The sequence below is a fragment of the Adiantum capillus-veneris genome, chromosome 27 (assembly GCF_014529385.1).
Source record: "Adiantum capillus-veneris isolate H3 chromosome 27, ASM1452938v2, whole genome shotgun sequence".
NCBI lineage: Eukaryota > Viridiplantae > Streptophyta > Polypodiopsida > Polypodiales > Pteridaceae > Adiantum > Adiantum capillus-veneris.
In genome coordinates this window covers 50,621,242-50,647,476 of record NC_140957.1, presented here as the reverse complement: position 1 = coordinate 50,647,476, position 26,235 = coordinate 50,621,242, and the positions used below count along the sequence as shown (strand labels likewise).

The window sequence follows — 26,235 nt, the reverse complement described above, 5'->3', positions numbered from 1 at the left end:
TGTGCCCTGTCACTATTTCTTATCCAAATTATCATCTATAAATTCCAAACAGCTCCCAATTTTTCAAATGAACATTGTTGTGGTAGTTCTTATTGGCTCATCAAATAAAACATATACAAACACTTCAACAAGCATAAATAGAGTGATCCTAATAGTATTTTTTGCAATTGAATACTTAAGGTACTTTTGTGTATCCTGAAATAACCTATTCCTAAAGCTTTCACTAGTTTGGGACATTGGCAAAGACACCGGTCCTTATTATCAAAGGATGGAAGTGGCAAAGGAGTTACGTGACCCCAGCTAAACAACATTCTGATTTCCATATATGGCATATCATAAAAGAATATTCCATTATTTGCAAGCTCCTTGTGTGGTCTTCCTTGGTACATTTTCTCATTGATAAATGCATGGAACGCATCAAAGATCCCAACTATGCTCGCAGCCAGATTTGATGAATAAATATCTGCAACATACAAAACATGATATCAACCCTAAACCTACCAAAAGTATCATGCACTAAATGAATACATGCTTGGAATAACTTATAGTTGGGTTGATGCATGGAAAACTAAGAGGATATGTTTGCAACCTTAAGTCTACATGTTGGAAAGCATGTTGTATGAGGACCTCTTTCGCCCGCTTGCTTTGTACACACCCTTTAAACTCTTTAGCTTTTTCCTTGAAAGCCTCCACAAACTCATTGCATTGCCTCCTCTTCCTCCTTCTTGTATGCAATAATACCCAACTTTTATTGGCTATTCTAAATGGTATCCCTGCTTGATCATCTATAGTATAGTTGTTGAAAATGCTAACAAAATCAATGGTAGTGCTAGCCTTTGTGTGGTGTGCAATAGAACACATAGTAACATTAGCGCAAATATGAAAAGGAGAAGACAAAGTTTTGGAAGGGGTAGAGTCGCTCAAAGCAAGATTTGGACAGGAACATAGATACTAGAGTCTTCAATGCAATTTTTGAAATTTGTTGGTGCAAAGTTCGTATGACTTATGGTATTTATGCCTTGAAACTATGACTCTTAGCACAGAATTTAATATGACTTGAAGCTTTGGGACTAATGCTTTGTTCATTTTATGGATCAGCAGCCTGACTCTGAGTATGACAAAGAGTGTTTTTTGCACCTTGGTGACTTGAATTTTTACATTCTTATGCTTACTACAAACATTTCTTCAGGTAAAAGTAAGCTTGAATCCTCAAACAGAGGATCCGTGAAGGACCAAGTTGGCATTGAAGGTTTCTTTTGCCATACCTATTTTATCTTCTTTGAATCTACATTCAGGTTGGTTGGGTGGTCCTCCTTTGACTGTGAAGACTCCATTAGTTGTTTGATTCTCCAATTGGGCCTATTTATAGAAGTCTTTGATGTTGTTGTAGGCCTCTGTTCACTGTCGGCATTTGGCTTTTGACTAAGAGCATTGAAAGACTTAGGAATCCAAATCTCCTGATTTGTATCTCCTTTGTTGACTTTGTCTCGTTCTAGTTCTTGTTGAGTTCTTGAGATCTTCATGCAGGTCTGGTGTAGTTGAAGTTGGCTTGTGGTTAACTGGTAGCCAAATCTTTTTATAACCTGTGTAGAATCCTTGTCCAAGAAGAAGATTCCTTGAGATCCTTATTTGTTCTATATCCTCATGAGAGTTGTGGTAGACTTTAGCATCTTTTGATTGTGTTCTGTTGTATACATGCTTCTTAGGTATCCTAGGATATTGTTGAGGTTGATACCTTGTGGGCCTTCTTTCTTGGGAGGGTCTTGACATTACTTCATATGCTCTAACCTACGGTTTTAGTACCCATATATGTTTTTTACCTCTATAGTATTCCTATTCTTTTAAGCTCCATTGTGATGCTATCCATCCCATGTGTTTGTCTTTCTGTGTTAATTTCTTGTCTTTTATCCAAACCGAATCATTGACTTTGACTAAACTGCTTGGAACAAACATTTGCTTGACTATCCTTTTCTTCCTTGAGTACTTTGGCTGAAACATCTTTGCTTGACTATCCTTTTCTTCCTTGAGTACTTTGGCTGAAACATCTTTGCTTTTCTGCGTGTCTCCTTAGAGGTTTTACTTGGGTCAGCACTTGACTTGAAGTTTTGAAAGCCTGACTTGCTTGAAAAAGCTGATCCATGAGGATTCTTTGATGTAGAGGCATATGTTGTCACACCTTCTTTGCTAATTGGTGGAAGTTACAGTTTAGCTTTACCTTTATCTGCAAGATTTGTTTTTGAACTTTGTGACTTTTGCAACTCTGAATCTAGCATTAATGGTACCTGTAAATGTTGTTGGCTACCTCTTGGAAAAGAGAGTAATAGCATTTTATCTTCTTTGTAGGCCTTGTGTTGATCTAACCATTGATGTCCAAGGATGACATCTGCATGCATGTCTTTTGAAGATTTTACCTAAAACTTTACCTGCTCTTCGCGATTTTGGATGCTAAGGGTAGCAACCAATTCTTTTTTACTTGTAGACTTACCCATGATTTCCCTGTTATCTGGCTTTTCCTGAGTAATCTCTAGAATTCTTTGGATGTTTTCTGCAACTATATTGCTATTTGCTTCTTTATCTAGTAGAGCATTGCATCTAACACTTGCTCCTTTTGCACTGCTGAGAACTATAGCTATTCTCATTGGAGGTCCTATTGAAGATTTCTATCCTGCTTTTGCCATGGTCTCATCTTGATCTAATTGTGTCTTTATGGAGGGTGGCTTGAGACTCTGTCTTTCAATCTAAATTGCATCGACTGATTCGACTGGCAATGAGTGATTGATCTTTGGACTTCCTATTTCTTCTTGACTTTTTGCAACCTCTTTCTTCTTAACTTCTAGATTTGGTGGCATTCTCTGCTCAATAGCTTTTGTGGTTGCTCTTTGCTCTGTTTGATCTGCACTTGCTATTGCCTGATTTTCTTTAAGCTCTTTTAAAGTTCTGTTTGATGGAGATGAATCATCTTCAATAAGATTTTCTTTGGTATCAGTCTCCATTTTAATTGTGCTTGAGGACTTTGTGATGTCGTCCGCCCGCAGGTGGCCAGTCTTGATCTCCATTCTTTGTTGTCTTTGAAGACTGCATCTTATTTGAACTCTGTATCTCTATGACCTTTTGGGCCATTTGCATTCCCATTATGATGTCGTCTAGGATATCTTTTGCTATGATCACATGGAATTGAGCTATGATGGTCTGTGAGATTACTTCAATGGTGGTGGAGATGATTCCCCAACACTCTACTCGTTTGTCTCCAAATATGCTCACAAATTTAGGAGCATCTGCTAGCTGTTGTTGGCCACATCTTTTCCAAGTGTGAAAAGACATCAGGTTCTTATCTAGCTGCAAATGTAGCTTTACTTCTCTTGACAGCTTTTCTTTGGTCTCACCAACAACGTTGCACTTGATCGTCTTAAGATTTCTTTCTGTATTGAATGCTTTTGTTGTGATAGTGTCCTTTGATTGAGCTTTATTTGCATTTTCTTTGGTTTGACCACCTGCTTCAATCAATGTTGACTCCATAGGCTATAATATTGCACCTTTTTGCAATTGTTGAGCATTGTATTCCTACATCTAACCTTTGATCTTAAAAGATCCGCTATACTTTCTGAGAGAATTTGTCTCTTTGGAGGAGATCTTAATGGTGACCTTTGTGTAGCTTTTTGGACTTTAGCTTCTATTGACTTTGACTTTTATGTCACCTGTCTTGACAGCTTGAGGCTTTGCATCATCTTCAGATAGTCTTTGACTTCAGTCTTACCATCCATATGGGTTTGTACAAGGTCATGATCTTGCTGATATTCGTTACCATGTGCATCTTGATATGCATATGTGAGCTTATCCATAGAGACACAATTAGATCAAGATGAGACCATGGCAAAAGCAGGATAGAGATCTTCAATAGAGCCAACAATGAGAATATCTATAGTTCTTAGCAGTACAAAAGGAGCAAGTTTCAGATGCAATGCTCTATTAGATAACAAAGCAAAGTACGATATCGTTGCAGACAACATCTAGAGCATTTTAGAGATTACTCCAGTCAAACGAGATAACAAGGAAATCATGGGTAAGGCTACAGGTCAAGAAGAAATGGTTGCTACCCTTAGCATCCAAAAGCATGAAGAGAAAGTAAAGTTTCAGGTGAAGACTTCAAAGGAAATGCTTGCAAATGTCATCCTTGGACATCAGATGTTAGACCAACACAAGGCCTACAAAAAAGATACAATGCTAATACTCTCTTCTCCAAGAGGTAGTAAACAACATTTATAGGTATTTTTAATGCTAGATTCACGGTTGCAAAAGTCACAAGAATCGCAGACAAATCTTGCAAACAAAGGTAAAGCTAAACTGGAACTTCCATCTATTAGCAAAGAATGTATGACATCATATGCCTCTACATCAAAGAACCCTCATGGATCAGCTTCTTCTAACAAGTCAGGCTTTCAAAACTTCATGTCATTTGTTTACCCAACTGAACCCTCTAAGGAGACACCCAAAAAAGCAAAGATATATCTGCCAAAGTACTCAAGAAAGAAAAAGATAGTCAAGCAAAGGTTTGTTCCGAGCAATATAGTCAAATTCAATGATCCGGTTTGGAGTAAAGATAGGAAATCAACACAGAAATACAAACACGTGGGATCGATAGCATCACAATGGAGCCTAAAAGAACAAGAGTACTATGGAGGTAACAGACATATATGGGTGCCAAGACCGCAGGTTAGAGCATATGAAGTAAGGTCAAGTCCCTCCTAAGAAAGAAGGCCCACTAGGTATCAACCTCGATAATATCTTAGGATACCTAAGAAGCAGGTATACAACAATACAACATCAAAAGGTGTTGGTGTCTACCACAACTCTCAAGAGGATCATAACAAAGATGGATCTCAAAGAATCTTCCTCTTGGACACAGGTTATACAAAGAATTTTACACAGGTTATACAAAGATTTGGCTACCAATCAACCACAATCCAACTACAACTACACCAGACCTGCATGAAGATCTCAAGAACTCAACAAGACCTAGAGCAAGGAAAAGTCAACAATGGAGTTACAAAGGTCCTCAAAAGATTTGATTCCTAAGTCTTCCAATAAACCGAGTCAAAAGCCTGATGTCGACAGTGAACAGAGGCCTAGAACAACATCAAAGACTTCTTACAACGGGCCCAATTGGAGAATCAAGCAAATAATGGGGTCTTCTTCACCGTCAAAGAAGGACAATGTCATAATAACTAATATCTAATTCTCCTAAATGATTTTCTCATGTTAAACTGATCATTTAATATGGGGAAGTACTAGGGGAGAAAAAGCTAGATTATTGGTAAGGCTAGCAGACTGGTCACAATAGGGATCCAAAGGGGGACCATCTGTAGAAGAGCAATGTGCAATCAATGGGCTTCAACGACCTAAGGTTCAGCCCATTAAGACTTCCAAAATGCTAAGGTTCCAAAATTCAAAGGTTAAGTCCAATGGTTAATGCTTAGGAAAATTGGATGCTTGATAGTGTACAAAAAGTCTTTGGAAAATCTTAAAGAGGAGGGGGCAAGCCCTTTTAGTAGGGTATGAGTGAGAAACACACACACACACACACACACACACACACACACAAACACACACACTCATACAACCCCCTTTACACAAAGGGCATAGTGGACACATGTCAACTCCCTAGCCCAATTGCCCATAAGGTGCATTCAAATCCTATTAGATGACCATAGAGGTGGACCAATGAGAATTAGGCTAGAGTAAATCTAGTTTAATTCATTTAATAACATTTAATAAAATAACCACTAAGAATTAAGCTCTCTAAAAGACTATTGGCCAGTCTCCCAAGGGGTCCAATGAGCATTTAGCAGCCCAATGGCTTGCCTGATTCCTATAGGCCAGAAGACTAAGGGGTCCAATGAGAGTTTAATTGAATTAATTAATTATTTAAATCTCTCACAAAATGGTAAAGGGGGACACATGTCACAAGGCTATCACTTATGCTTCTTAATTATCATTGGCTAGGCTTTGCAGGGTCCAATGGGGTGTCAGCATGAGTAAAAATCATGAGGGTCTACCAAGAGAGAGAGGAGGGCTGATTTTGTCAAGGAGTTATCACACACACACTCACACAATCTCATGTGTGAAGCAAAGAAGACTCTCTCTCCTTCTCAAGATTTAATGGAAAGCTCATCACCTACTCCAAGCTTGTGAGAAGGGAGGCCTACATCAACAAATCTTGGCTTTGTGATGCAAATCCAACCAAGAGCCAAGCTCCAATGCATGCTCATCTCCTCTACCATGCTAATTACTAATCTATAGTAAGCTATTATGAGTTGATTAGGTGAGGAGATATACTTCTTTCTCGTAAGACTACTCCTTCTTCCTCTCAATCTACTCTCATACCTCGCTAGCTATCACCATCTTTGAAGGTGTGTGAGGTCTTGAGTCTGAGACCGTAAGGGAATTGATGTTGTGTTTAATAAGTGTGTGCATGGTGCTTGAAGCTTCCATCTTCATTGCACCGGCAAGATATTGAAGGAATACAAAGTATTGTACTGCAAAATGTCTCCCTTGATGGGGAAGCCCTATAATACAAAGCCTTTTGGAGGGGGGGACCGGATCCATGTAAATCCGGTCCTCAACTGTTGTCAATAGCTTAATTTCTCTCTGTTTTGAAGTATTGTTGATGCATATCTAAATAGGTGTTATGATTTTTGTTGCTCTCTCCATCCAAGCACTCTTGCTATGCTCATTAGGAATCTATTCTAATGAAATGCTCACTTTATTTATGCTATTTTCCGCTACACACAAGTTACAAGGCCATTGAATTTTACAGACAAACCAACCAACGCGAATGCAGATTCAAAGATGATAAAATAGGTATGGAAAAAGAAACCTTCAATGCCAAATTGGTCCTTCACTAATCCTTTTTGAGGATTCAATCTTACTTTTACCTGAAGAAATGTTTGTAGTAAGCATAAGAATGTAAAGAGTCAAGTCGCCAAGGTGCAAAAAACACTCTTTGACATAGTCAAAGTCGGGCATAAGAATCGAAGTCTATTAACTTACAATTGGTGGAGTGTCATAGAGTCCAACACTCACGCACAGTGCACAGTAAACTGAGAGCACATATCCTCGTCAATGAAAACCATTCTTAAAGGGGTGCCAGCTTGAAAAGCCATGTCATATGCTTTTATAGCTACACCATCTTTCTGAAGAGACCCTCAAAATCTTTCTTGCACAGCATAATGTTTTCCATGCATTTATGTGTATGCATAAATAGGATGTCCCACCATTAGACATATGCATTAGATACTCTTTTTTGCTTCCACATACGCACCTTGAGTGGACTACAACAGGCAAACCAATGTTCCATCATGCTACGCTTTCATATTTGCTGCCCTTTTAATTCCATATCTATCAACAAATAATCCCTTGAGTACTTTATTAATATTTCCCATGCTAGTAAGTACTCCAATAATGCGTGCATCCCAAAGGCACTTTTTTTCCATTGGGTGTTTTCTCTTTGGTCATCCAGGTATTAGACCCTAATTTAGAACCTCATAATTCTACTTCCCTTGTACATACTTTTCATAAATAAACAGTATCCTCATCATTATGCTCTTACAACGGACAAATGCAACATCATCTCTCACAACAGACATAATCCAACCAATGAAGGTGCTGCAACACATTGAACCTCATCAAAAAATTCAATGACAAATGAAGACAATCAGCCCATCAACAACCAATCAAAAACCTTCCACAGCCTCCATGGACACTTTTCAACAGTGCCAGAGGACGGACACTAAAATCGGAAGGGGGGAATGTTAACTGAGTCAACATCAGTTAGCAAGAGCTACTAAAGACCAAAGATGTATGGATGCACATCAAAGATCAACAGGAAGAAGCAGTAAAGATTGGAGTTACACATTTTTCACAATTCTCCAAGATGGTCATATATTGTAAATTCCCGATTTAGTTCAAGCCATTGTAATATTTTAATGTGTTACGGGCTCAATGGTAGTTCCAAGCTGTAAAGAACAGCTCAATAGTGTGCCTAGGTTGCAGATTCACTAAATGGTGGAGTCCTAAAGGCCTTGGGTGCCCGGACATTGCATATTTTTACCCTAGGTATATAAGGTAGTGTGTAAAAGAAATTAGGGTTCTCAAGCTCATTTGTTGAGAGCACTCTTTGGTGAGAGCTCTTGAGGTGTGTGGCTATGGAGTCCTTGAGCTTCTCCTTGCTCATGTGACTTGATTAACACTAATCAATGCTTAATTCTCTTTCACCATGCCTCTCTCATGCTTCTTGTGATTGCTAATGATGCTTTGATTAGCTATATATTAACTAATTAGTGGTTAATCCCTCTCTAATCTTGTGTGATTTCCCTCTCTTGCTTGTGTGTGCATGTAGCTTTGATTGGACTGTGGTGCTCGATAGATCTATGTGTGTGTGCTTGCGATTAGTGTGTTGCATGATAGGATTAGTGTTGTCTGCGTCTTGCAATCGTTAGTGTGTGTGATTGGGTTGATTGGAGGTGAAGGGAAGTGGATGTGAAGATTGCCCATCATTGTGACTTAGCTCCTCCATAGGCTGAGAAGCCCACCTTCTAGAGTCACCATCCGTGTTGCCATGATTAGCTCACAAATTGTGTGAGCGTTTCCATGCCCTAGCAGGGTAGCTCATCCCTCCGGATTGATAATTTTGTTGGTCATTGGAGCTATGCAACGATGGAACCCCCAACATGGTGCAATTATTCAATAAAGTAAATCTGCTATTGGTTGATAATAGCCATTATAAATTCCATTTCAATCCTCCCGGTAAGCACATCTGTACCCAGCATAGAGGACCGGCCTAGTGAGTTCTTGTCTAGAGATTTGAAGGAGGTTCTCACGAAGTGGCATGATGTTAAGGATCAATCAACCTTTGCTCTCCCCTTCAAGAATGTGAAATCTATGTCGGAGGACAAGTATGTGACACATGTGCTACAACGAGGTGGAAACAAGACATGCTATAAGAATACATGACAAAAACACAACTCATGCCAATGCTATTTAGGCAGTAGTATCCTTGCAATGTCATGGGAGAGACATTTGCAAAAGAATAATGAAATTTTTGGGCAGTAAGATTTGTAACGAACCCTTGTATAAGAAAACATATCATTAAAAATAACTTTTTGTAAGCTAGCACATCATATAAAGCCATGTATATGCCTACTTTCCATGATGGAATATTTTTTTTGGCAACATTTTGAAAGCCACTGTACTCATTAACCTACAAGTATCTCGTTAGTAGTGCTATGGTGGCTTTTAGATATCCCCAAAGTACTCAAGACCACAAAATTGGTACCTAAAAAGTTGCGTATGAAGTACCTATAGGCTTAGAGTTTGTATTGTGCAGGTACATGTTTGGTCACATGCTAGATTTTTCCCAGTGTCAAGGTACTTTCCATGCTTCCAATCACCTCAAGAGATCCTATGAGTATACATTGGTGGTTGTACAATACCTATGTATAGCACTTACGTCTTTATAATGATGGTTTTAACTACCTTTGACAATACATTGGTACCTTAATAGTGCTTACGATTTTACAATGGTTGTTTTAAACTACCTTTGAGTATACAATGGTGGTCTAAGAGTACCTTAATAATACTTATGAGTTTACATTAGTGTATTATGAGCACAAATATTCCCTTTGGATAATTATATATCTTGAAACCAATATTTACCCACAAAGTACATTTAGCATGAAGATTGGTGGTATTGAAATACCTAGCCTATGCACTATCACCAAAGTATCTTTGGGTGCTTTTTTGTATACTTAAAGTACTTATTTAGTCTCATGGAAGCTTTCAACTAGTGCAAAGGTACTCTTGATGCATGCCAGTACCTTAGCAGACCTATGAGTGCATGTTGGTCGCTCTAGAGTACCTATATTTAGTACCTATGTGTTTACCAAGGTGATTTCAAACTACCTTTAGGTAGACATTAGTGATGTTAGATTACCTTAAAACAAATTATGAGAAAACATTGGTGGTTTGTTCACACCAATCCTAAAGAAACCTTTAGGTAGACATTGGTGTTGTTAGAGTACCTTAAAACAACTTCTGAGTAAACATTGGTGGTTTGTTCACACAAATCCTATGACTAAGTTAGTTCTATGTGTACCACATGTACTTAGTGTAGGTGATCTTATTAAAGCTTGAGATTATGCTAGTGTGTATGAGGTACTTGTTTTATCCGAGGATCTAGCTTCTACCTAAAGTAGAAGTGTTTGGATCTTTCCACCTACCACATCCCCACCTAGGATTATATTGATGTCTTGTTGGTACCTTCCATGGTAGAACAATAGTATTTATGGTTAGTCGGGTGCTTTATGTACAAGACCAATAGTACAGAAGTACCAAGTCTATCTAGTTTGGACTCTATGCATCAACTTGATTAAGTACTACTTATATGTAACACTTTTAGATCATACATGTGACTCGTTTTGAGAAAATGTATTGGATGCTTTATGTAGGCTTAGCTACCCAATCATTTTGCACATATCCTTTTTGTTTGTCCACACTCGTATCTTTGTTTGTGGCTTTGTGTGATGCAGTGTGATGCTTACATACTGTGTTTGTGTGATGCAGTGTGATTGTCTTAGTGTGATGCAGTGGATTTGAGTTTGTTGACGGCTACATAATTGCAAAGAAAATTCTTCAACATTAGCTTCTTTTAATTGGGAATTGGTTGCTAAAAAGGTTCATTGATGCAACCCTATTCAGAATTGCTTGTAGAATTTTATGGATCCCCTTCGCTATTGGCCAACATTGATGGATCCCCTTCATTTATTGGCCAACATCATACATAAAGATCTTTTAAGCTTCAGTTCCTCTTCAAATAGGGATACTTTGACTTTAGTAATTGTGCTTTGAATGTTGGATAGTATAAACTTTCCAGACGTATGGTTTAATCGTCCAAAAGCTGGCTATTATAGAAACATTTGAAAGGTGGCTTTCTTCTCTTCACAAATCATGCCCTTTATAGCTTCTTTCCAGAACCACCATATTTTTGTCAAACCTTATCCATATCTTCTCTTTATGACAAACATGATGGGTTATGTTCTCTTTTCCTTCTACGGTTCTCTCGTTTCATCATTGCCAAATATTGTTGCATCCTATGTGTGGCTTCATTGTGGTGAATTGTGGTTGAGTGCTCCATGTGTCCATGAGAGGGTTGCTACTAGTGACCAATTTCCCCTTCCAAACAACTAGAATCTTATTTATGGTACATAATACGCTCCAACATATAAGTGCAACATGTTTGGAGGTTGTTATCCAATCTTTGGTTCCATAATCGTCAATTTTTTGTGTTGCATAAAAAATTTTGAATAATGAAAATAATATGGTATTATTCACAAAGACTCAAATAATTCATGTTTTTTTGAATAATATTGCATACATTGATCAATGACCTAATCAATTGATAAGCTTATCGATCGATACATTTTTTAATTAGGATGATTTTTTTAAACAAACTCTATGCACTAAACAATCAAATAGTTTCAAGCCTATTTAGAAGTAAAATCATATGTATTTTCAAGGTCTCTCATTTGCACAACAACATGACTTTTGAGGTCCTATATGATGCTAGTCAAACTCGGCACTATGCTAAGCACGATCATTTCTCAAGTGGAACAAAGCGCCATAGAAGTGATACCATGCAAGTGAGGAAACCTTGAGAATTGAATGATGTCCACATAAAGTAGAAAGGATCAAACATATCTAGAAGGTGTGTACGCCATAACAGCATGGGAGAGACACTTGCACACGCCACAAGCATGACAAAGAGATATGCATATCCAGAAACAAGTGCTACATACAAACTTTCCCAAAATAAATACTATATACAAGACCAAAGAGATACACCAAACAATCAAGTAGTGCTTTGCTCAAATTTTGCATGATTTGTGGCCTCTTATCAGAATCTTGAAAAGCCTTTGACAAGTTGTGAACACAAGATATTGTTGTATGGATGACTCTCTATGTGTGTGATAATACTTTGCCTTGCAAAGAGAGACAAAGCGAAAGAGAGAGAAAGAAAACACATTTTCCTATTGCCGAAAGACAAAGAGTGGTCTTTGTTGACAGAGAGAGAAAGAGGCCAACTAAATCTTCTCTCACACTCCACTCAAAAGAGACAAAAAGAGAAAGCACATATACAAGAATAGCAAATATTATGCATGCAATACAGAAAAACACAAAACCCTCACACACTAATTTTTAATTGGGCAGACCCCTATGAACATGGAAAGAAATTGACTCCCATATTTCTTGCCTTACAGACAGGTGCAAAAATGTTTTTGGGATGGTTTTTGCCCTACCCAAAGGTCAAAGGACCTAGATTGAGCCTAGAGTTCACTTCTCTTTTTGCTACTGAAAAATACACAAAAAATTTACAATTCTATTTTTGAGTGATTATAAGAAAAATGTACATGCCATGAATGGGGCGATAGGACATTTGTGGCAATATCATGATTACCAAGTGTGCCACATTTTTGTGTATAATTCTTGGCCTCCCTAAATTAAAGAAATGCTTTCAGGTACTCCTAATGATGAACATTTTTTTGAAGGTGCTTGTTCACCCATGAGGAATGGATGCAAACCTTTTGGACTACATCGTTTTGAGTCATGGAATGGGTTTGTCAGTTCCACATGGGATAGTAGGTGATAGCGTGATCAGTGATCGTATATGAAGGGTGCACCGCAACTCTAGCAGATACGGTTCACTATTGGCCACCCAAGTGTGGATACATGTGTGTAAAATGGCTAGCCCACATAAAAGACTTTGTAAACTTAACCCTCTCACTCTCTCAAGTGCTAATGCAAGTGCTCTTGCTCCTACTCTCCTTCTCCACCTACGTGCATGCGTTTGAGTGTGTACAACAAGGGGAATGTGTGTATGCAACTGAGCATTGGCAGTGTCACTAGCAATGGCGAGGTGGTCGAGCAACAATAGGATGAAAGCATAGGTTGGTTGTGCAAAACGTAGTGTCCTTGATACTTCTTATGAGGAACTTGTGGATAGTACTTTTTTAGGAACTTCTTGCAAAAAAATATTTTTGCTAACGTTGAAAAAAAATATTCAACTACTCTAACGGGTTCTTGATTTAGTTTCTTGGCGGCTCTTTGTCTGCCTTTCATCTGCTCACATTGACTGCACCATAGATGATCTCTCTCTCTCTCTCTCTCTCTCTCTCTCTCTCTCTCTCTCTCTCTCTCTCTCTCTACATGCATGATGTGCATGTTTCTACCTCTCTCTCTAGCCCTATCTCTCAAGTCCTAGCATTGAGCAACATTGCTGGGAAGAATATAAAAGTGGGCACTGGTATGGAAGTTGCAACAAGAATTTGCTTCACCACTTTCAACATGGATGGTAGCCCATGAATGCAAGCATCAGCTGGTTGGGAGAGGAAGTTATGCACCATCAGGAGCCTTCACATTATCCTCACGTTGGATGCTAGCCCATGAGTGTAGGTGTCAATGGTCTGGAAGCGAGGACTATACACCAAGGGCATTATCTACACAATTTTCCGCTTGGAATGCAACCAACTAGGTTTCATGATACGTTACTCGCAAAACGTTTTATACGTGATAATGTGAATCTAACTCGTTCACCCATATTATTCAATGACATGTTAATGTTTTTTAAATCTACATATACTTACTTACATATTGATCAATATGTATATCAATCAATACTTTATCAATCGATATAAAAATACTATAAAAGTAGAAGTTTTTGCCTCTAGAATACAACTCCCTTCACACAAACTGCAAGGCAAACCCCAAGCTATGCAAAGTAGAGAAAAATTGTTTTGATTGTTTGAAAAAAAAAACTACTTTTGGTGCTTTGAAAGTATCAAGAGTAGTAATTTGATGTTTGGCTCTAAACCTACATATTTTAAAAATAAAAAAGAGCTTGAGTTCCTTCTATTTTGTGTAGTATTTGAGAATGAGTCTACATAAATTAAAAATAGAAAAGAGTTTGAGCTCTTTGGAATATATGTAGGCTTGTTCTAAACACCACACAATAATAGATATAGATTATGAAATTTCATCATAATTCAACTCTATTTTTGTGTGTTGTTTAGACATATCAAACTAGCCTACTAAGTATCATTATCACTCTATGATAATGACAGAGTGATACCAAACTAGCCTACTAAGTGTCACTATCACAGAGTGATTAAAGGTAGTTTTTAGTACCTAGAGCTACCACTCAAGTAGTGAAAAATCCCCTTGACAACCTACCAATGCTTAGACCTTGGGCTATGCGTGAATCTTCCGACATGTGAGACTGGACACTGAATATTCTTCCTTGTGTTGAATACATAAATAAGGCAACCAACAACAGTTTTGTAGAGAGTGACATTGGTAGGATCACCAGCATCATGAAGACTGAATTTCAAACCTATTTCCATGGGAGTGGCAATAAGTTTGCAATCCTCAAGTCCAAACTTACAAAGCAATGTCTCTATGTAACTTGTCTAACACAAGGCAATACCACCATCACATTGCTTAAACTATATGCCCAAATCAATAACCTAGCCTCATGGAGGTTCTTTAGAAATTTAGATTTGAAGGCACTGAATCTTCAAATTTCCTCTCATGGTATGCTCACATAACAAATTGATTTGCTTGTTTCTCAGATATGGGAAGACATTCACAGATTTGAGAACATTAGAGTCTTACATAAAGCACTAGCTAGAGCTGGATGGAACGTGTTTTGGGGACATCTTGATAAACTTTCCATGTGCACTTCCTTGTGGAGTAAAAGAAAAACTATAACCTTGACCTTATTTATAACCTATTTTACCACTTGCTATTGAGTAGCTCTCTTCTAATGAATTACACCAAAGAGACTCTTAGCAAATGTTGATTTATAGATCTTTATGATGGAAAGTTTGCTACCAAGCTCTCGGTTATATAGGAACTTTTCTAAAACGAGCATATATATACATAGCTTACAAGTTTATACATGGTGGAATTTTGGTTCTATTGCTCCATGCATGATTTCCACCTCTAGAACTGATTGTGTTGCAATGGAAAAAGACTTGGTGGGTTCATAAAAAGAGAAAATTTGGTTGGACAAATGATTTGATCTTTCCATGGTTATACATTCATATGAGCAAAATCAAGATGTATCCCCATTATCTCCATGTGGCCTTCGGTATGTGCTAGCAATCCAACCAAGTATTGCCAATTTGGTTTCTATCGTACGCTAGTATGGCACGTCCAAATCATTGCTCAATGTTATGCTCATTCATGAACACATCAAGAGGCAAGGGCTACAACATAATATTTTTTGCAATATTTATCTTGTCTTTGTGGATGCACAATGTGAAAGCAAGGAGAAAGCCCAACAAGACTCCTCAACCAAACTCGTATTTGTGGATTATACTTATCAAAGGTTATCCTCTTAATGAAAAGCTAGACAAAACAAGGCACGTGCTTACTCAAATACCTAATCTAGATATTACGGCTTATTTCACTAAGGTTTCAGCCTACGTGCAAAAGTAGCAGAGAAAAAGGACACTTCATCTTCTCTAGAAGAGTTAAGCAAATGAGATGGATCTCAACATGGCATGCATTAGAAGTAGCAAGTTTGCAAAGGAAAAATCAATAAAAATAACCCTTTTAGCCTACATATCTTAGGATACCGTTTCTTATGCCACGAGATCCGCCCTCACATGTGTTTAACCAACATTTAAATGACCCCTCATCACACTCTTTCTTCAAACCGTCTAGGTTTTTTTTCAAAAAAGATTTTTTAACCTCCTTTATACCGATGTAAACCTATAACTTTCTTATAATTGAAAAACCCTCTTGATGAACTCATGGGCTACAATTACATATTTTAAAGTGGATCCCTTGGAGCAACGTACTAAATGGGGATGTTGCGGCTTGGACTACAACGATTGCAGCCTATGTGCACAATACCCACAACTTGGAAGCTTTGAATCTTTAGTTTCAAATGCATTTCCAAGGTACTATGGTTGCTTCACCAACGACATTTGTGCACGCACTTGATGGTTGTACTTGCCTCTTTGATCTCAAAGAAGAGCAAAAGATTTACAAATTTTATGGTCTTCCATGGCTATGTATGATAAAGAGCTTTCACTAGGGATTTCCCTAATATAAAAGTATGCTAAGTGTGGGTGCCTAAGTGAAGTGAGGGATTCTTTCAATCGAATAATGCCACATTATGTGGTCTTGTGGATAGGTTTGATAATTGCATGTGTGGATGGAATTTGAGATGAATAAGCATTAGATGGTTTGTTTTGTATGCAAAACCATGGTTTTGACCCCAATGAGATAACTTTAACTTGTGCTTTAACTCCTTCTCCTAGTTTGGCTCCCTAGAAGGGAGGCTTTCCCTCACCTAGGTTTGGGAGCGGAGTCACTCAAAAAATGTAGGGTAGCATGTGAATTCAACACAAGAGGTTACAACTAATATACATGCATAAGGGGATTTTAAATTGGAATAGCAAGAATTTTGGTACATAAAAGGATTTTTTTATAAAGACAAGTGGTACATATAGGGTCTTTGTATACAGAAAATTATAGAGTATGAAGGTTTATAGATAACTTCTTAAATGCAAGTGTTACATAGGATGTTGTTGCATGAAGGTGAGAAACATGTTGGGATTGCTCTTGTCCATATGCATAGTAAGTGTGGACTTGTGGACAACTCCAGATCCGTGTTTTACCTCAACGCATCAAAAGGATGTGGCCACTTAGAATGCTATGCTGTGAAAGTGTTGGGCACTTGAACAAGATTCTAAAGCTCCTTGATGAGTTGCAAGTAGCTAGTTCATACCAAATAATGTCACTTGTGTTCATACAAAGTGCTTTGAGCAACTAAACTACACTAAAAACCATGTGCAACCAAATCAAAAGCATATATCACTTGATACCAAACACCAAGCCATTCTCAGCCTAAAAGCCTTGTTTTCCTTCCGTTTTTGAACAAAACCATGAGCACGCACTACATTCACATCCTCATACATATCATCATTCAAAAATGCATTCTTTCAGTCCAACTGAATTTGTAGCAAAAATGCTACAAATGGTAGACATATGAAAAGTAGGAGCAAAAGTCTCATCAAAATCATGACCCTTCCACTATGCAATCAAGGCATAATAATTTGATGCATACGAAATATATATTAAGAACCTGAAAGAGAGTATAACTAGGCAAAGGTGCCACCAATTTCCTGTCACACAGTTTGCGTTATACAATTTGGCATACCTTTAGCCTACTCATTTTCATCCCTATCCTCATCAATTATATTTCATTCATCTGCATCTGACAAAAAGCTGAGATCTATATGTCATAATTAACTTGCAAAGAACATGGGAGGCCTAACTTTAAAAAGGTCTTCTTCAACAATTCAAAGAGAATTGACATGTAATGAGTACTTCAAAAAGCAAAGAGCAGCAAATGGACATCCTCCAATGGATTAGAAGGAGTGACACATAAACTCATGTAGAGTAAGTTCGATCGTATAGATTAATGATTGTATAGATTAATAACGCATCTATGTAGTCTACACATTCCTGCAAGAAGTCCTGCATATCCCCATTCCAAAAGGCTATTCAAGCAGTCCAAAAGGCTATTCAAGTACCTAAAGCCTTTTTTCTAAGTATGCTTGCAAAGTCCACAAGTTTCTCAGAGGGTGCGATCTTAACGGCCTCTTTCACGCTCGGGTGCTCCATAACATCTTTCGCCCACTTGAAAAGATGTGGGCACTGGCTCTCATCCAAAAGCTTGAATGCACCCATTGTCTCATAGGCCTCAAACCAACACACAAAAGGAGCCAGAGCAATATCCACAAAGCCTATGTTCTGCCCTCCGAAATAAGGCCCGCCACCACACAGATCTCGTAAAGCTCCGTCCAATGTTGTCAGACATTCTATCATCTCTTTCTTGGGCTGCTCTCGCAGCTCTCCTTCAGGGCTCCTGATTATTCGCATTCCTGCATCATAAACCTGCACTCACAAAAAAATAACTTGAGAATGCCACGGCTGAAGAACATTCCTTGATGAGGACATATCCATGAGAGCTGGAGCTAGACCCTAGTTCATGATGTACCCTTTCAGCACACGTTTTGTACGGGAAGAGAAGCAGCGGCAGGTAGATACTAAAAGGTAACTTCTGACATCATAGGGGTCAAAGCTAAAACCCTAAATCAGAAGCAGGCAAACAATAAGAAAAGCTCCAAAACCCTAGTGGAGCCAGAAAGTTTGGACTCACCGCACTAGACGTGTGTGCGTGTGTGTGTGTGTGTGTGTGTGTGTGTGTGTGTGTGTGTGTGTGTGAGAGAGAGAGAGAGAGAGAGAGAGAGAGAGAGAGAGAGAGAGAGCTACCTTCTTATCCACATAGTCGGCCCAGAACCTCACGATGGCGCGATTGTAGGGGTCCTTGGGCAGGATGGGCTTGTCAGAAGAGAGCCATGTCTCGTCGATGTACTGCACAATGATGAGGGACTCGCAGATGGGCTTGCCATTGTGAATGAGCACAGGTATTTTCTTGTGGATGGGGTTGCTCTCAAGCAGCAGCTGGCTCTTGTTGGCGAGGTCCTCTTCCTGGTACTCATAGTGCAGGCCCTTGTGCTTGAGGGCGATGAGCACCCTCAGCCCGAACATGCTGACCCATGTGTTCAAAACCTTCACACTCTCCTCAGAGCTCATCCTCGCTGTCTCTCACTATGTGTTTCGTTTGGCATGCATTTCTTTATAAAGCCTTCGTCAAGAAGGAAAGTTCTAGACAATTTTCCCTTCTTTAGAGTTCTTTACCCTTATTGTGAAAGAGATATTTACAAAATGAGAAAGGAGAGCACTACCACTTCTTTAGAGTTCTTTACCCTTATTGTGTAAGAGATATTTACAAAATGAGAAAGGAGAGCACTACCACTTCGTAGAATATGATTGGTTCACTATTTGTAAATGGAGGTGACACCACAACCCAAGAGGTTGCATGCTTTGGAGCCAGATGCAAACAGTTAATTTGGACAAGCACTCTCTCGCACGGTTGGTGTTTGAGGACAGATCAAACGATCGTCCACTTGGCCAAACACGTAGCCGGACACTACATTTATACTCTATTAATTGTCCGAGTTAGAGTAGTGATACGAGTTAGAGTAGTGATACTCTATGTAAATCTTAATTCTAGAGTAGCATGTCAATTCCCTGAGTTGTAATAATGTCATGATAATTGTAAAGGTCCGTGTGAGCCGGCCACTGGTCATTTAGAAAGCCCTAAGTATAAAGATCAATAACTTTAATGTGAAAGAATGTTTAAGGGAGCTCAGAAAACGTACGTTCAAGCTACGAGCTGCTCCAAACTTGTAATCATCGCAGCTAATGATTTGGTTATCCGTTTTTTTTTCAAAAACTTGCATTGTGTTTCTCTCTCTTTGCTATATAATTCAAGTGTAAGCATTGTCAATTTTGTTGAGGTTCGTGACTACGTGTCTGTGAACTGTAAATGCATATTTGAATGCTTAAATCATTGTTTATAGTCGTTTTGACCATAGGAGAGTGTTCTTATACCATAGGGCGACCTTTTTGGTATGTTCTGTTGCAGTTTTCATTACCTTTTTCATGATGGATCGTGATTTTGGTACCTTGGCGGATTGCGACCAGACTTGCTAGGATAGTGCCCCTAGGTGTCCTTGACCTCCTCCTAAAGTTTCGTTGCATTTCGAGTCCGTTCGAGTGCCGAAATGGCGTGATGACCTAGAGTTGTGAGAAAGGACATGGGCAGATTTCCCTGATCATTGAGTGTTGGTTTGCTTGTAGAGTTATTGTGTTTGCTTGTTTAGGTTCATTTCTTGAGATTGACGATCTCAAAGAGTTTCCGTACCCCATCCAAATCACTTTCCCTGAGTATTGACATTATGTTAGTGCCAGAAAGCTATGCTGCAGACGTCCGTCACGGCGACCCGCTAACATTGGCGTCGTTGCCGGGGATATGATCCTCAGATAGTGAGTGACCTAGTGCGTATTTAGAGCGTTCTTTTTCTAAGATTTGTCTCTCCATTCCATTTACACTTTAGCAGTGAAACAGCTAGACATGGGGTTTAGTGCTTGATAGAGTTTAGAAGTCGAGGACTTGCTAGATCTATTCTTGAGAAGTAAAGAGGGTTGTGATAGCCAAAAGCATTTCATTCTTCAATATTCTCTATGCTTTCAGAGTGCTGTATCATTTTTTGTTACGACTTTATTTTGTACCATTTTGTTTGTTTTTATTTCATGTTTTATTTCAATACTTAGAAGTAGGGTAAGTAGAAACTACGACCATCAAATTTGGGCTAAAAGATTGAGGGGAAAATGGGTGAAAACCATATTTTGGCTAAAGTGACCATAACTCTGAAATTGTGAAAATTTGATGGTAGAGAGCTCAAAAGTGATCCAAATTCAAATATTTGTGGATCAAGGGCATTAGTAGACCCTCTAGAAGCAATTTGGAAAATTTGGCTAAAATCTGTGGAGGAACATGGATCGTGATCCATGTACCTCAGAAACCATTTTTGGTGAAAAATGATCAGTGACATTGAACATCAGCGGGATACTGCTCTGATCAAGTTTGCTTGAAAGAAAAACTCAAAAATCACATCAGAATTGACTGTTAGGGCAAAAACAGCAAAACAGGCATTGCAAACACAAAATTGGGCAAATCTTGAGATTTTGGGATCCAAATTCAAAAAGGGGTGAGATTTGGCTTCCACAGGGCAAAAAGAACCTCCAAAACAAAATTCATGAAAAAATGATGCCAAACATGGATCGCGATTCATGTACCTTTTTTATATTTGGGGCTAATATTTGACAAGTACATTCTTGATAACTAGTGGAACAACTTTGCCAAAAGGGAGCATGTCAAAAAATTGAAAAAAGTTGGTCAAAATAGCCAAATACAGAAACTAGTCAATAACCACAGGGCAGACAGAAAAACTCACTTTTGACTAGGAAAAAGTTGGCCAAATTCAAAAAGATTTGGGGAATAGTGTCACCATAACATGGACTACAAGCTGACCAAGTTCCATGTCAAAATGACGTCAAACATGGATCGCGATCCACGTACCTCATGAAAAAAAATTGATTTTCTTTTTGCTGAGATTTGAGCAGTAGGTAGCTGAAACATAGACAACCAACTTTCCCAAAAGAACCATATGCAAAAAAGTTGTAAAAAGTGGTCAAAAGTGCCAAAAACAGAACGTCATCAAAATTGTCAACAGACTATAGAAGTCGGTTTTGGTAGGGCAAAACTAATCCAAATTCAAAAATATTTTATGAGCAGGCTACAAACATCATAAGCTATCAGATCCAAAAGTGGTAGAACATGGATCGCGATCCATGTATCCCAGAGAAATTTTTGGACACAAACTTTTTCAGCCTATAGCAGAGACCATTGTGAACAAAAATCCCCAAAGAAATTTTGTTAAACAAGATTTAAAAATTGGGTCAAAAGTGTCAAAACAGTGCAAAGAGGAAAACCATAAAACAAACCTAGGGATTGACTTTTGTCTGGCCTAAACAAGTCCAAATCACACAAAAACCATATAGCAAGGATCAGGAGACCAAGGACAAGTTGTGTGCCAAGTTTCAGTACAATCTAACACATAGGTACATGTTCCTTTGTCACAGACTGATACCATATTTGCACCATAGCTAGAGGACATCACAAGGAGTTTAGTGGTCTTTTCAAAAGTGAATTTGGATACCAAAAACCAAACCAAAAGCCCTGAACTGCCAAGTACTCTGACAAAGTGACTTTCAATGCAGAGGTCCATTTTCAAAAAAATTGATACCATAGGACCTTCTAATCATGTTGAATCTAATGGTACCAAGAGAAGTCAATTTGGGCTCCAAATATGGATCACGATCCATGTACCCAAAGTGTCAACTTGACCTAAAAATTCCCAGATCAATAGTGCATACACAAGGAAACATATGTCCAAGCCCAGTTTTGAAAAAAATTTGAGCAAATTTGGGTCAAAAGGGAGCAAAACAGGTGACAAACAGAAAACCGTAGTGTAGACCTAGTATTGACTATTTGATCTATCAAACCAAGTCCAAATCCAAAAAGATTTGAGATTTAGCTTGTGGACATAGTCAGGAACAAACTCCTAAGAGATCAAGTCTAGGTGTGGTTGAACATGGATCGCGATCCATGTACCTCAACCTCAGAATTTGATGAAAATTGGCACAGAACCTGCACAAAATTTGGAGAAAAAAATTTGACAGGGAACATGGATTGCGATCCATGTACCTCAGCATAGTGGGGTTATTTGACTTGGTGATCTTGTAGATATACTTGAGTACATTCCAAATCTCAGGTTTGAGCTAAAAATACCTTCTGGAGACCAAGATACAAGCCAAAGTTCCTGTGTCCTGGTCCTGAGACTGTTTTGAGTGTTGTTTCAAGTGCAGCTCACTAAAAGTGCTCTAACTTTTGATAGACAACTCCAAATTGAATCAGGTATAGCTAGAAAGAAAGCTTGCGGGCAATAGCACACACCTAGAGCTGCATTTTTCTAGGTTTCTAAAATCCAAACTTTTAGGGTACCCCAAGACTAGTTCCATAGACCAAAAGGTCACAAATTCTTGACTTTTAAGATACTTGATCGGGGCAGAAAGGGATAAGTTGCACTAAGCCAAGTTGGGCTTTTCAAGTACTATCTTGAGAGATTTGAGTGAGCCTTGACCATGATAAATTATCCACCACTAGGGTTCTCTACTCCACTCAGAGACATGAAAAATGCAACAAACGTTGCAATGCCGACAACAGTGGGATTGGGAGAATACCTAGAGGAGAAGCATCCTCTAATCAACAAACCGAACGTGAGATTCATCAAAGCCCATGAATCCATGAGAGTGCTTACAGATTATTCTTATGATGGCTTATACAAATTGAAAAACGGAGATCCATACATCTTCTACAGGTGTGTAGAACCCAATGCTGGAGAGTTGACATTTCATAAGAACCTTTATGCATTCACGTATACAGATGCCCATGGAGTGCAAGTTTTGATGGTAGATAAGTATGGAAGAGAGTACAAACTTATCAGCCCGATTGACCTAGAGATATACGTACAAGGGTACTCCAATCTCTACCTACTTTCAGTCAAAAATGATGCCACAAAACGCAAAAGAGAGGATTCCACTGCGATTTTCTCCAAGACGAGAGGAGAGAGCGACATACATCTTTCCAAGAGACCATGAATTGGTTAGATTAGTGGCTGAACCACAACAATTAAGACCATATCCAGTGGCTCAATGTGTCAAAACAAAGTACAGTGGATCAGGGAATCCATATGCACATGTCTCACTCTTCAAACAAGTTTTGAGAATTGAAAAGATTTGGATTTTCAAAATCAGTATGAGGGATTTGGATTGACATTAGAAGGAACAGCCTTGAGTTAGTTCCAACCTCTAAACAGAATTGATTTTCCAAACATAGCACAACTCCTACAAGAGTTTGTAGAGGAGTTTTCGAAAAGGGGGATCAAACACAACACAGTGTCCCCATATCTACACTTTCAAACAAAAAAAGGACGAAAAAGTGAAGGAAGCTCTGCTTTGCTTCAGACAGTACATAGATAGATGTCATGTGCGAGAGTTACCGCAAGATGAGAGATTATCATTTGTTAACCCTCACGGCTCACGGACACCATATCACCTACGATGGACGTTGTATTATTTACTTGGTAGAGTCAGGTACCGGGCTTGTCGGTCCAATAGGAAAAGGGTAAGAGTGATCGCCGATGAGAGGCGCACTCTAACTGGAACATTCAAGGGATTAGTTGGCTAAGCATGGGCGCCCAAGTGTGAATGGGGTGAGCTCATATAAAAGTCAACTAAACCTAAAATTCACTCATTCTCTCATTTGTGCAATTGAAGAGTGCTCTTGCTCCATCTCCATCTTCTTTGCGTGAGAGAGAGAGAGAGAGTGTGCGATCGAGCATTGTGGCGGCACGACGGCGGCGAGGCAGTTGAGCGTGGCGTAGCGGCGTCTCCCTCTTCTTCGCGGCGAGGAATCCTCCACGAAGCAAGCGTAGAGCGGTGAGTGACACACCATCGTCATCTTTGAGCTTACTAGTTTAGGCTTGTTGTGTGCTTGGAGTCATTTGTGGTTCGCACGCGGTGTATCGACAAGTTCCTTGCATTGACATGTGCGACATATGCGCACATTTTGGCGCCATTGCCGGGGAATGCCATACACTAAGCTTGAATGGCACTCTGTGCTTCTTTCGTGGTGTAATTTCAATTGTAAGAAGGGTAGGGAAGGAGGGCGTGTGTGTTGAGAAGAGGGATTTGGTGTTATACTGTGTGTTTTTTTTGTTAATGGAGTTTTCAAAGGTACTGTGTTTATTCTTTCCATGGGACTATATCGGCTAGCATTAGCATGTCACATTCGACGTCTGCTATGTCTAGGGCCACACAAATGAACTATGGACCACCACATGGCACAACATCATACCCAACGTGGAACCCAAGGGCTTCCTATGCGCCAAGCCCAATGCCAATACCTACTCCACATGTAGTCTCTGGAGCACCTCCACCCACGGTACCTGCTCACTTAGGTGACTTGGCAACATTTGCTCAAGCTATTGGTCAATATATTGCTGAGAATATGCGTAACACGCCTGATAGAGAGCCTAGAAGTAAGGCAGTACAAATAGCCAAGCTCACACAAAAATTTAGTGGAGACGGGGATGTGAGAAAGCATATCGAAGTGTTTGAACAAATATGCGATTCTCTAGGAGAACACAATGACCTGCATAAGAGCAATGCATTAAGCCTAACCTTAAGTGGAAAGGCTAGGGATTGGTATAGAACCCTAAGGGTGGAAGAAAAAACGATTTACCCTACTCTTAGGAGACTGTTCTTAAAAGAATACATACAAGAGGGAGTACTTTGGGGTGTAGCCTCTCAGCTCCAGAAAGCCCAACGAGAGGAAGGAGAGTCGGTGAGAGACTTTATTAGTCGCTTGAAGCATTTGAATTCTCGATGTAATCCAAATGAGCGCTTCAACAATAACCAATTGCTTGATAGATTCATTAGGGAATTACGACATGAGGATATCTACAATGGCTTAGTCATTAGAGGTATCACCACTTGGGAAGCAGTCACCACCAATGCGATCTAATTGGAGGATAATTCAATGATTCAAGGAGAAAGAGTGTCTGTTGAGTCTAAATCTATTAGCTCACAAGCATCAGGGCATCAGCCAATGACCCTAAAGCCTATTGCTAAAGATCCAAAGATATCTGAGATGACTTTAGCAGATCTCACCAAGGCTATTCAAGAGAGTCTTAGAGAGAATCGTGCTCTGCAAAACAATCATATGTATCCAAGAAGGGAGCAACGATGGTGCTCAGTATGCTATGGACCGCATAGTACCAGTGAATGCCCTACTTTTAGAGTAAAATTCAATGGGAATTGCAATGCATGTGGAAGGTATGGTCATCAAGCTAAGGATTGCATAGTATTTAAGCGCGTGATGGCCAATAGACCAACCTTAGCATGGACAGACACACCTCGAGTGCCTGGATTGATGCCGGCCCCACCTCTTGAACAAACATCACAACACATGGTCCGTAGGGCCCAAAATGTTGTTCAAACAACACCCTTACCACCTCTAGTGCTCGGACCGCAACCACCACATCCGACAATCACTTCTGTGAATCAAGTGGGTTGTGAGTCATCTATTTCTTGTTTGGAAGGCTGTGAGGAAGATATGGATCCTAATATTGCCTATGGGATGGATGTGCTTGAAGAAAGTCCACAATACTACATGGAGGACTATTGGGGACAAGTCAAACATGTATATCAAGTAGCTGCTCTTGCGGCAAGAGGCCAAAATATCAATTACACTGCTAAGAGACCACCTCTTCAATGCTATGAGTGTGGAGGTCCACATCTTGTAGCCGAGTGTCCTATTAGTCTACAAAAGAACGCCACACTAATGCAAACCAATCAAGCGAGCACATCTACAATGCCGATACTCATGTGTAATTGATGTGGCATAGATCATTTGATTGCCCAATGTCCAAATAATCCAAATGCACCGAAGATCACGCCATTAAACTTGATTGAAGTTACCGAGGAGCCATCACAAAGTACACCGGTGGTACCAGTAAACGTACTCACACGATCGATGCTCCAAAAACAAAATTATATTCTTGAGGAAAGAGACAC

General features: G+C 39.2%; 1 protein-coding gene across 1 annotated transcript; it reads right to left on the bottom strand.

The window, feature by feature from the left end:
- Nucleotides 1–17,519: 17,519 nt before the first annotated feature.
- LOC147421953 (putative glutathione S-transferase parC) lies at nt 17,520–18,752 on the bottom strand. Its single transcript, XM_086503107.1, has 2 exons — nt 18,400–18,752; nt 17,520–18,021 (listed from the first exon to the last, which is right to left on the bottom strand). Exons 1-2 carry the CDS (start codon nt 18,721–18,723, stop codon nt 17,650–17,652), a joined length of 696 nt encoding a protein of 231 aa, XP_086359233.1. The 5' UTR covers nt 18,724–18,752; the 3' UTR covers nt 17,520–17,649.
- Between the last annotated feature and the right edge of the window lie 7,483 nt (nt 18,753–26,235).

What these genes read in the sequence shown, in the direction of transcription:
- LOC147421953 (XM_086503107.1), bottom strand. Translation starts at nt 18,723, where the DNA reads ATGAGCTCTGAGGAGAGTGTGAAGGTTTTGAACACATGGGTCAGCATG. An exon ending in CCGACTATGTGGATAAGAAG is followed by an intron (nt 18,022 to 18,399) that starts GTAGCTCTCTCT and finishes TTGTGAGTGCAG; the next exon opens with GTTTATGATGCAGGAATGCG.